Source organism: Ambystoma mexicanum, chromosome 8 (assembly GCF_040938575.1).
Source record: "Ambystoma mexicanum isolate Mex_15411 chromosome 8, UKY_AmexF1_1, whole genome shotgun sequence".
Classification (NCBI taxonomy): domain Eukaryota; kingdom Metazoa; phylum Chordata; class Amphibia; order Caudata; family Ambystomatidae; genus Ambystoma; species Ambystoma mexicanum.
In genome coordinates this window covers 972,553,032-972,565,869 of record NC_090929.1, presented here as the reverse complement: position 1 = coordinate 972,565,869, position 12,838 = coordinate 972,553,032, and the positions used below count along the sequence as shown (strand labels likewise).

The window sequence follows — 12,838 nt, the reverse complement described above, 5'->3', positions numbered from 1 at the left end:
TTGGAAGTAAAGGATATATCCCCCACTTGTAAGGAAACAAATGGAGAAGGTAGCAAAGGCTTACCAGTGGTATGCAGGTTGCAGCACAAACTCGATATGGTGTTCCGTGCACAGGCGATAATGTGTGTTGAATGAGAACAACGCGGAAGTCCGGGAACAGGTGAGGTTCAGCAACATGTAGACCAGAGGAAATGGCAGAATGTGAAGCGGAGGCAGTCCAATAACAGTTTGGTTCAAATTGCAAGAGTTTCAAGAGGCCGAGATGTAAGGCAGGAGGATGTCAGTTTAGAAAGCAGAGGTTACGTTCAGGAATCAGAAAAGGTACTCGACACGTACTGCAGGAATAACGCTACAAACAGTGTTCTGAAGGGAGATGCCGACTCTAAACCTTGTTAAGGAGGCGGGTCCTTCTCAATCCCGTAGTGAAACTAGTCAGCTGACTTGTCATGTGACATACACTTCGTTTCTTCGCAGCGCAATGAGCCGCTGTAGTGCTTTGCCATGGCAAGTGCCAACGCTGCCAGAGAGTCGCAGCAATGCGCCGCAATGACAGATAGTGATGCCGTGTAGGCCGTTTAGCATGAACAACATTGGGGGACTGTGATGCTGGAAATGCATCGGAGGGACAGGGCCTCCGTATCCTTGTTCTTTATTGCTTTATCATATGTGTGTGCTGTCTTGTTTTCTGCGCAGGAGTTCATGTGGGACTCGTAGCGGTGCGGCTCTTCCTCGTTTTGGTTTGTTGAACAGACCCATGGGATACCCTTATGGCACCCATGAGTGGGAGTACGACCCTGTACCCCTAGTGTATGTTTTTGGGCACCTGTGTGTGGCCCACAGAGCAGAGCAGGGTATGGTCTGGTGGCAGCTCCATGCTGAATTTGATAGGTGCTCAGAGTATCCTCAATTTTGGGGATACCCAGGTCCTGTCACTGGAATTTGTTGATTCCTGATAGGAAACAAGATGGCCCCTGTGGCCTCTTGCTTTCTATTGCCTATTACCTTGTATTCCCAAAGTCCCGGGAAGCCCTGACTCTGTCCCTTACCCCTGACTGGCTGTTGGGTGGAAGTTCCATATATGGTGTTGTGTTGAAATCCAGGCCAGACTTGCTGGAGCCTTCCCAATGACTGTATGTTGTGGCTACGCCCGTGGGGTGGGACGTGGGTGAATGGAGTGTGTGACAAATACGCATTTCCTGTTATGGGTGTCTAGCATCTGATGTTTGACACAATGACTGAGACCGAAACGGGTATGAATGCAGTGTGGAGTGCTGAATGGCAGAGTGCTTGTCCGAATCGACATTCCGTGGTGAGTGTCTGGATGGAGTAGAATGGCCTGACTGCAGTGTCAGCCTGATTGGCTGCCTGCCTGCATGCATTGCCTTCTGAATGATTGGTTGCCTGAATGTGACCCAACAGAGTGAATGGGAGATCAACAGTATATCTGGGGGCCTCTCACTGATGGAAATCGTTCAGAAGCTGAAGTTGATACTTGATGCTTAAACTTGAATCCCTCTAGAAGAAGAAGAATTGCTGCTGTTGTCCTTCACCAATCTGAAAGCTGCTGGGCCTTCAAGGAACTGATCCAAGAGAGGATCTGGCTATGAGATCTCTCCCCAAGCTACGAGGGACCATTGTGCACCAGCTAACCTTCGCCGAAGTGCCGTGGAAGTCAGTCCTCGAAAGGCTGCCGACCGGAGACTGGTACCGCTGCGGAATCACGAATCGGAGCGCCCGGACATTGAAGTCCATCACCGTCGCCGACCGCCATCGCTGACCGGAGCAGCAGTGCTCCTTTGCCTAAGACATTTGATCCCAAGACTCCCTTGCTCATCCTAGTCGACTGCTTTCGTCCTGCCGGAGAAAGTCAAGGCTGCTGACGACCAAGGAGAATCCGCTGGTGGGTTTCCTGCCACCCGAAGACCACAGACGCCGATGACCTGACGACCTTGCTGGGCCAAAGTTCGTCATCAACTCTTTGCGGCAACAGACTCTTGTCGTCAAGGTGCACCGCACGCCTCAGCTTGCAGGACGTTTTGGTCCGATCGTCAATGAGCACCACCAGAACCAAAGCGACAGTGTTCACCTTTTTTCTTCAACTCTCGACCACCCGTGTCTCCTGCCTTTTAAAGGGAGTGCACTCAAGAAGGGCCCATCAACGACTTGCCGAAGAACTCTACAAAACCAGGGGTCGTGGCACCTTTAGAAGGAATCGAGACTATATTTAGCATAATTGGACTGGGCTTGTCAAATATGCTTTATTTACAGGTTGCCCAGGTGGGGGGGAATCTTTGCCCAGAACTCTCTAGGTATACGGGGGATTGTCTGCCTTTGCTTGATTGAACTTGCTTTCTTTCTGTGTCTATCGTTGATTCATCTTACAATCTGATTCGTATGCTATTTGCGGCTGTTAACTGTGGTCTCATTTTAAATGAATCAATACAAATAGTGGTACCACATAGACCTGTATATATTTGCATTTATAGTATTGCCAAAGTACAAAGTGTGTTTTGTATATAACGTGAATCTTATTTATATAAAGACTGTGTTTTCACTAACCTAGTGTGTGGACATTCCTTTGTGGGTGCTTGGGGACTACACTGTACTTAAGAACCAGCCCGCATCACCTCCTGAGAGCTAAGCCTTGATTGCTCGTCCATTGCTACCAACAATAGAGAATCTTGGGTGGGGTGCTCTGTGCCTCAACTCCGCCATATAGGGAGGTGGAGTACAGATACACCCGGCAGCGGTCCCTGCAAAGACTGGAGGGAGTAACACCTACAGTGATTTTTCTTCAACAAACTCTCTAACTTTGCAAGACTTTTACTATCTAAGAAGTGCCTCAGCTGCATAGACTTTGTCCAATTGACTTTGGCTGTCCTTGTTCCCTGCAGCCTCTTCTATTCCATTTGACTTTGATACTTACTGTCCCTCATAAATGATACATTGCTTTTAAACTAATATTGCTGGGAAAGGTTTTTATCTAGACTTTATTGGAAGATTTAAAGTGCTTTCATGCTTTGAGAACCTGTTTAACCTTTTTCCTTCCTTTAACCTTTCCTTTCTACCAACCTCAGAATTTACAAAGTATATTAGTGATCTATAAATGCCATTACTGTCCTCGTTAGTGAAGTCACCTCAGGGTGTAGGAATGGTGTAAGAAGCATCTGTAAAGAGCATCTACTAGCTTTGAGTTAATTCTCTGAAAGTACTTAACTTATAGTTGATTGGTGCATACATTGCCCTTTTTAAAGAATTCTTATTTTTAAAACAACCATTCAATAAATGATTCTAACTATAAACCTTGAGTGTGTTATTTTGATACTTGTTTTGGTGGATTTCATTGTTACAGCTGTACAGCTCACATTTACCCTTCTTGAGCCAAGTCTGGCTGCTCAGTCGCGCTACCAATTTGTGTATTACAGACCTATACCAATAGGTGGGTTTCCAAATACCAAGAGGAAAAGGGTTGCGTAGTTTCTCACAGGGTTACTACATCAATTCTTGCCTAACACAACCCCTAACAAAATATGAGTGCATGGAATGCCAACATGGGTAAAAGTGAACATTGAAAGAACTAGAAATACCGAATTGAGAAAATCATATACAATTGGGAATGCCCTGGGATTTCTAATGCATTTTTAAAGTCATATTCCCACGTCGAGGCCCTCATTCACTGTGATATGTGCATTTGCTAGTTTTGGCATTTGGTTCATGTAATTCCTTTTTAGTTGCATTTAATTGCTGATTTCCCTTCTCCTCCCAACCAATGTCTTTACACAGATTGGGTCTACCACTAGAATGTGGACCTACTATTGGAGTGGGAAGTGACGTTGACATTTACTGTTTTGATAATTCACTAGGTTTACTTTGCGTTTTGTTTGCTAAAGTACTTATTTTACAGTAAACTTGTGTGGTGTCCTTTCTATTAGACTAATAGTACCTTTTGTGTCAGCCTTCTACTTCTCCCCAGTTTTGACCTTGACTGCTCTACTCTTTTTTTTTTTTTTTTTTTTTTTTGTATTTTTTTTTTAAAAGGTTGGACTTCCCTTTTGGGATGGGTGTTCTGCCTCACCTTTAGGTTAGTGGTTCTACAGACCTTGTCAGAGGACTGTGCTGAATTGCCTTAAAATGTAAGAACCAACTTTTTAGCTGTAGATGTCCCTTGGCTTCTTTAGGTATTTAGCCCACAATCCAGAGTACCTGACTTAATAAAACATTGAAATTGGATCTGTCAAAAGTATTCTGTAAGTTTGCCACAAGAGGTAATAATGGGAAAAGTGGTACCGTGGATTAGACGTTGGGTGCATAAGAGAGCAGAATAAGCGTACAGTGTCTGTACACAGCTTCCATTATTTCTGTGCTTTGCATGAACTATTTGGGCCAAGGAAATGATGGAGCCTCTGTTTGTTTGCAAGCGGGGATAAGGGCTACATAATTAACCAGAGTCAATAACTTTTTTCCCCCCTTTTTCTGATAGGTAATTTTAGACTGTTGCGAAGGCAAATCTCCGAAGGAGGCAATGGAAAGCCTAATTAAGAAAGTGACTGATGAAAAGGTTCTGAGAGCTGAAAGTTTGGTAAAGCTTCTCTGGACTGTGAAGGGAGCTTTTCCTGACCTAGGTCTTCTACTGAATTCTTTGGAGTATCACTGGAAAGTAACAGGTATGCATGGGTTGTGTAAAAAACAATAATTAACATGACATTCCCGTTTTCTTTTTAGCAGGTAGTGTTTTGTTAGTTATAGAGAGCTGTATAGCTGCAACTCAAGATATAATTTGATATAGCTTTGCAATGCACAGTTTTGACTTCTTTCGTTCCTTTTTTTTGTCACTTTTCTTATAGGATGTCAGGGAAACAGGAATTTTAGCCAGCTCCTAAAAGCATTTTTGCATTTGCCCATGACCATTTGTATGTAGAACGGAACTCCAATCCTGTGTGCCTGTTCATGTTGCTTAGAAGTTTGCCTCTTACTGGAGGAAGTTCTAATGTTAGAGAATGCTTAAATATTTTCAATTGGCCTTTAATTATGGGGGTTTGGTCCAAGTCATGTATATTTCAGGTGTTGCCACTTTGTGGTGGATGCATCTATGTTCTTGAAATTTCTACATATTCCTTTCCATTTGCTCATTCTTCGCCCCACTCCCTTCTCACACTCTGTAGAAGGGAGGGGAAATGATTGGACCTGGATCTAATATTTCTTTTCTCCCTTTCCTGGCTAGATATTGCTTACCTTTAGATCATGCTATTGCCTCCCGAACACTTTCTCTAGATGTGCCTTGAAGCAATAAAGTTAAAAGTGCCCAACGTTTCTTAATTCTTATATAACACCACAAAGCGTTTAATAAAAAAACATTGTGTAAGCAATTGTTAACTGATCTATACAACTTCCCCCTTCCCAAATTTGAAACTTTGTCAATTTCTAAGACTGTGCAGCTTTCTGAATTCCCCAGTTGGCTTCCTACCCTTCATAATTTAGTGGAAGAAGGTATAATTCAGAAAAATAAACATTGATCTTCAGTTGAAAGAAAAACAGATATTTAATGAAATACGAATTTACGCATTCAATTTATAGTGTTTGGAAAGCTCTGAAGATGCCAGGTTTCGAACTCCAAACCTTTGGTTAAATGCAAGTATATTCAATCCTACTCTTTTGAGCAATATTTCATTGGACTTTATTTTTTTTTTTGAAATGCCCATAATATTGTATGTCACTTCAAAAATAGGTCCTGGTTTCGCATGTCATTAAAATCACCATCTTATGAGGGAAAAGGTCTCAGAATGAGAAAACTCAGACACTCTCTCACACTCGCACTATTCACTTTCTCATTTTGCAATTCCCTGTCACCATGTTGAAAGGCAATCATTCTGTTAACTCCTTGTCAACAAGTTAAAGATTTGATCTCCACCTTACCTAACTTTACCATTTCTTGGTCCCATTGAGGATTCCTGCTCAATTCTTTTTTTTTCAGTTATTTTTTGTTGTTGAAACTATGTTTTTATTAAAGTTTAAACCAGCGGTCTACAACTTGTAGCAGGAACAATTACATCACTGTCGATAGGGAAATTATTTGGATCTCTCCTCCTGCAACATTTTCTCAGATGGGCCACCAACGCCCCCTGTCAAGACCACTTTCAAACAGGATTTAAAAAAAATCTGGGTACGAACGCGAACATTATGATACTGAACATCCTGAAAAGCAAGATATTCGAAGGTAAACCAGATTTATACATCACGTTTATTGACTTAACACAGGCCTTCGATAAAGTGAACCGTGCCAGATTATGCCAGAAACTTACCAACTGGAAATGCCCACCAGAGATCCTGAACCCGATCAAAGCCCTATACTCTGATACAACTATGAGAGTAAGACTAAACCAACAAGGACTCCTGTCGGAGGAAATAAAAACTTTGAGAGGCGTTAAACAGGGTTGTCCCCTCGCCCCTGCGCTCTTCTGGACTTATCTGGGGGACTTTCAAACCTCCGAAACACGAATCCGATCCTTCCCACCTAAACTGGGTGGAACCTTGATTAGCCGTTTACTCTACGCCGACGATTTGATCCTACTAGACCAGACTCCTATAGGTCTCCAACGGCAGTTAAACAACTTGCAAAGGTACATGGAAGAAAACAATTTGGAAATCAACGTGTCTAAAACTAAAACAATGAAGCTTCAAAAAAACTCCAAAAAAACAGAAAAGTCCAACTTCTGCCTCGGTTCCATCCGAATCGAAAAGGTGCACAGTTTCAAGTACCTAGGAGTCATACTAGACAGCTCGGCGCAAGACAAATCAATGCAAGAAACCCTCATTGATAAAGTCAAGAACCTATCGAACCAGGGAAAGGCAATTGACCTTAAATTTGGTCGTTATTCCATAATTCCAGTAAGGGACTTCTACAAAAAGAAAGTTATCCCTACAGTAACTTATGGTACAGACGCGATGCCTAATCTACCGGCAGAACTGTGGCCCAAATTGGAAGCGCTATTCTGGAGGAAAATACTGGGTCTCCCGAAATCGACACCGATAGCTCCGCTCAGGCGTGAACTTAGTCTGATATCCTTAAGTACCTCGGTGGCGTTGAATAGTGTCCTATTATACAGAAAATGCATTATGCCAGAGAGCCCATACGTTTATCGCCTGATAAACCAGGAATTGGAAATGAAAACATGTAATTCACTGTTGAGATGGGAATCTAACATGCTGGCCCTCCTTCAATCAGCTGACAGTTGTAAAGAAGAGCTGATTATCAACCCAGTAAAAACCTCTAAAAAAATCAAAGAGTGGGACTGGATTCAAACAATAGAATCAGCAAACAAATACAAACTTACCAGCCATCTGCCATCGTTCTTCAAAAAACAGGATACACTGCAAAGATACCTTAAACTTTTTCCTAGCAGAGCAGCTCGGCTCTACTTTCTGAGAATCCGTTTAAATCTCTTGGAAACAAACGAGATCCTGGCAATAAGAGGCAGATCAAACACAAGTCAATGTCGTTACTGCAAATCGCCAACAGCAAAGGAAACAATTCGTCATCTGCTGTTGAATTGCCCTAAGACCCGAGAGATCCGGGGTATCTACTTGAAGAACTGCATCTCCGATTTCACAGCAACCGACGAGGAGAATTGTTGGAACAAGTTGATTGCAGGCGACAAACAGGGTTGGGCCCTGGCCACGCTAAACATCATGCAACACATCATGACCCAAAAATGTGCCGGGGAAGCTTAGCCTCGAAATTTCGCCAGTATATCGCACAAACAACCACAAACTAGAGCCCCCTTCACGCATGTTCTCGCCGACGCAACAAGACACCTGACGATCGATTTAATCAGCTGTTCGCCTAATTTCTCCTTGAGATCCGAGACCTTCCTGAAACCAGATATCAAAAAAAAGGGAAAAAAAAAAAAAAAAAAAAAAAAAAAAAAAAATATTGAAGGGGAACTTCAGACATTTATCTTTCGTTTTGTAAAAATCCAAAGGGATTAAATACAAATAAAAAAAAAAAAAAAAAAAAAAATTACATCACTGTTCGGGTCCTACACCCCGATCCAGCTTGTGCGTACTGGTCCAAATAAACAAAACAATGGTGAGTACAAAGCACAACATTTCTATTATACAATCTCTTGTCAATCTATCCCTCTCCCTCCCCTCCCCCCTGCCCCCTCCACACCCACTAGGACAACGTATAATGAATCGGGGGAACCTTGGACAAGGGACTTCAACAGTTAACACTGGTGGGCCTTCGTTTTTTACTCTGTAACAATGAAATGTTTCCACGGTCGGGCATCATTATAATGAGTGGTGGGCCTTATTTAAACCTATTTGAGTTACATAGTTGGTCTCACTCATGGTTTGTCATTATTCTTGTGTGACCTATAGTATTCAATGAACGGTAGCCATTCCATGTCAATGTGCGTGTTCGCCTCCACATCAAAACTGCAGTTAAGCGTTCCATGTCCTACAGCTCATGTGCTTTTTGCAGCTATTCTGTAATGGTCGGGAGCTGGCCCCTCTTCCAATAGAGAGCAAAGCACACCCCTGCCGCCAAAAGCAGATTCCTCTGCATATGGGGCAGTATTGAGCATCCCTCGCCTTTTCAAGGCTGAACAAAATCGGAAGCGTTGTTGGTACTCTCTATGAAGTTGATGTCCCTGATCCATCTTAATACCGCCTTCCAATGACACTGAAACAAGAGACATTCCCACCACGTGTGCCAGTTTGTAGATGTTGCGCCACAGTTTCTCAAGCAGAGGGGCTAACATTAGGGTACATTTTGAACAGTGTATGAGGTGTTAGACTCCCATCTAGATGGCATTTATCATTGTGCATCTTATATTGGACCGCTTTGGAGGAAGACCAGACCGCCTTACAAATCGCTGCGACAAAGAAGAGGCGAGCAGGAGCAATCTGGAGTACCGATAGCAACACAGTACTACAAAGTGAGACCTGCCATCTAACATCTTTGAATTGTCCCACTAATAGTCAGTCAAGGTCAGGCACTTTTCCCCAATTGTGCACCCTGACTCCACCTCACTCCACCTCACTCCACCTCACTCCACCTCACTCCACCTCACTCCACCTCACTCCACCTCACTCCACCTCACTCCACCTCACTCCACCTCACTCCACCTGACTCCACTGAGGACTATAAAAGTTGTGGTTCTGCACAGGTGAAAGGACAAGCTGGACATGCAGTGTGGAGCACGGGAGCCAAGCAGCAGAAGGAAGCATTGATGAAGACCGGGAGAACCTAGAAAAGAACGGAGTGCCAAGGCGCTGACCCTGTATGACAGAGGGGGTACAGCATGGCTAGGGAGTCGGTCTACAAGGAACTGGAGTGAGGTACTCGACTGCAAAATGCTGGCCGTGTTTAAAGAACTGCTTCTTCCCTTGGGATGTTGGCTGTCCCAAGGGTGGCAGAGGGGCAGGTGGTGAGACCCTGACCTCGACCAAAGCAACAGGAGTAAAACGGCTTGCTAGTACCTCACTTAACAGTGAGCTTCACAAGAAAGGAAGAGAGAAGCTTGGTAGCATGAAGGTGGCTGGACGGAACTAGAACATTGTTGCAAGCTGCATGAAAGTAAAGAAAGTTTAAAGGAAAGCGTATTGCAAGTTTTGCGACAGAAAAGAAGACGGAAAGGAAGAAAGGTTTAATACGCTAGATGCACAGAGTTAAAAGGAGAAATTAACTTTAAAAGTGAAAGGTGCTAGAGACACGGAGACAAGAAAAGCAAAAAACAGAGGGTGTGAGTAACCCGAAAGCAAGAAAAGGATGCGAGTATGCACGATAAAAAGGAAAGGGTGTCCAAGAGGCACAGTAAAGCGAAAAGGAGCAGGAAACAGGTGCAAGTATGCACAGTTGCCCAGTAAGCAGGAAGAAAGTATGAAAGGCATGGAAAGTGTGAAAAGGGGGGCAGGAAACCCCAACACAGGAAAGTTAAGAGACTTATGAAAGTAGAAGAAAAGGAGCAGAGTGGTCGTGCTAAGAAGGAGCAAAGAGCCGGGCGTTCTCAAAAGCCTCTGATTCAGCCCCTGAAAGAACTGTAATTAACGAAGAACCAATCCCAACAAGCTGAACTTGTTACATTAGCACCCCGGGCCGGAGAGTCGGCCAATCATGTGGCTAGGAACGTGGGCTTTAACTGCCAGTACAAGCCTGCGTTCCAAGACACCCGACGGCTAGCTCTCCCCGCCTCCATTACCCCCCCCCCTACCCTCCGTCCCTGTTTTTTTAAAAAAATTTAATTCTTTAATAACCCCCTGCCCCTCCATTTACCTTATTTCGGCTGCGGCGGCAAGGGGCCGCCTGCAGCCGCACCTTCCTCTCAGCTTCACATGGCCGGCATGGAAAGGGAAGAGAGGCTCCGTACAGAGCCTCGCCTTACCTCTCCATGGTGGCCATGTTGGTAAAGGATTTCCCTTCCTACAACGGGACACTCGCCCCGGGTTGCCGCTTTCATAACCTGGGGTGCTAATTGCCTCATGTACCAGTTCCATGGGCAACACCGGGGGCGGGGGGAGAGTAATGGCCCTGGAACCACGATAATGGCCCTCAAGGGTGTTGCTAGCTCTGGAAAGGATCAGGGACTAGGCTAATGTTGGGACTGTCGGGACTCTGGGCTAGCTAGTCTTTCGGTTGTATCCCCTGAGCTTCTACCTGGGGTTGCAACCTAAAGACCCAGGGCTATAGCCCCTTAGCCCCCGCCCCCCCACCAAGCAACGCCTCTGATGGCCCTCGCTTCGCTCTGGCCGTTAACGTGGGCGTGGCCCGTTACCCCCGGTGTTGCCTGTGGAACGGGTACATAACTCCACCTAAAAAGGCCTAAGCTTGGGGAAGGGAACCCTGAGAAGCCTACGCAGAACTGTGTTGTATTCTGTTTGAAACTTGAATTAATTGAAGCTTGCAGAAGTGAATCCCAAGGAACCAGAGACCTTGAAAGTTGTTTGAAAATATTGCAAGAATCCTGTGGAGAAGGTTCCATGAACAATCCTTTTTGATTGCGCTAATTTTTATGACATTGGCAGAACTTCACCTGGTGGGAAACGCACCTAAAACCAGCCTTGGTTAAGATTTCTTTTTGGAACCACTATTTTCTTTTAACAATTGTCTATTTTGTAGCCCACTACCCTCCTTATTGGTGCTTTTGACCCCCTCCAATGGGACGTCGAGTATGTAGCTCCTTCCCTGCATCCTCCCATCAGTTTCTACCCAGTATATGCTGGTTTACGATTTATCCGGGGGTGGCTTTTTACCTGAAGGGATGGCTGGAGGGTGCATGTGAATCTATGAAAGATGTCTGTTAGGGAGATTTATCATTTGCATGCTTCATCCCCTCTCCTAGTTGGAACCCCAGCACTTTTTGCTGGACTTCTGGACCTTTTTCTTTAAATCCTTAATGAATGGGGACTTTTTCCACTCATTCATTCTTTTGGGGTCTGTCTTGTGGAACTTTGTTTTCTACATGTACTATGGAGGCTGTGTACTCCATAGCTCTTAAAGGCATCTGTATTCTTCTAATGCAGCACACTGCTCCTTATGGGCAGTGTGGCTGGGGACCCTCGGGGTCCTCCTTTTTTAAGATTATTTTTTAACACGTGGACGTGTTCTACCAACTATTGTTTCTTTTTTGGTACCACAGGCTATGTCCATATCCACGGTGGTACGCAATAAGGGCATCCAAGTACCAACTTGGAACCCTTCTTTTTTCGCCATTACTAGCATGGCTGTTCTTTGTCAGCTTTTCTTCTACCATTCTGGGAGTGGGAGGTGTGTCCGTGTGTGTGTGTCAGTCCGTCCTTTTGCAGGAACCCCTTCGGTATCCCCGCCTAGGCTCCAGAGTGTCTGGGCAAGCAGGAAGTAGGGGAGGTGTTTTCTACCCCCCTGTCCTTTGTCTGCCAGAGTGCCTGAATAGGTCCAGCTCCCACAGGGGGCTCTGGCTGTTCTGATTGGACAGCCAAATGCCCCTTTCTGTAAAATGCTGTGAGAGATTGGAGAGGAGTGTGCTGGAACTGTATAAAAGGCGAGACTTCTGGAGTGAAAAGCAAGTCTACCGCCGGAAGCTGAAGTAACAGAAGAAGAAGACGACCAGAGACGCCTTGTCATGATCTCTGCTTCCAAAAGATCAGGACTTGCCGACTCCCTTGGAAGCAGACCCATAACCCCGGTTCCGAGTGCCAGCCAGTCCCAATTGGGACCTTTTGGACCCTGTCCTGGCGCCAGTGGCACCAGGCTCAAAAGATGCCCAGTCCCAGCGCTGGAAGCGCCGGGCTCATAATGCTTGGGTGGACTTGCCTGCAGCAGACCATGCTGCTTACTTACCTGCCAGTTGAGCCCCTGCTCCTCTTCTGTTTGGGACTATTTTTCCTGTTGGGTGGGGCAGGAGCCACTCCCTAGGTTCAGAACACTGGAACTCTTCTAGAAAGCAGGAACTCTTTTCTTACCTAGGCGAGGCTGTGGAAGGAGACACCTAAGCACTACAGGAGGCTATTTAAACCACACCCGATGGATGAATCTTGCTTTGTGTTATTCTGCATTCTCTGCAGCAGAACGCTCATCGTGTCTTCTGCTTCTGATCCTGGGCCTAAGGGAACAAAGGCTTACCATCCTGGAATCCAGTCTTCAGCAACACCTGTAAAGACAAAGAAAGAACAGGTTAGCACTACGGTCTTCAGTGGCAGCGCATCTCTTACCTGGTCCATCGGCTGTCACCAACGCTTTGCGCTGCATTCCGGCATCTGAAAGACAAAGGCTTACCTAATCTTCGCATGCTCCGGAGGTCTTCGCACTGCATTCCGGCATCTGAAAGACAAAAGCTTACCAGCTGTTTACACGCTCCAG

At 45.2% G+C, this 12,838-nt stretch overlaps 1 protein-coding gene across 2 annotated transcripts in view; it reads left to right on the top strand.

Annotated features, from left to right (window-relative positions):
* ZBTB40 (zinc finger and BTB domain containing 40) overlaps positions 1–12,838 on the top strand; it is a 948,694-nt gene that overhangs the window by 166,569 nt on the left and 769,287 nt on the right. For both annotated transcript variants that reach the window (XM_069610881.1, XM_069610880.1), the window contains exon 4: positions 4,481–4,664. In XM_069610881.1, the coding sequence (XP_069466982.1) occupies positions 4,481–4,664 (184 nt within the window). The remainder of the gene's footprint in view (positions 1–4,480; positions 4,665–12,838) is intronic.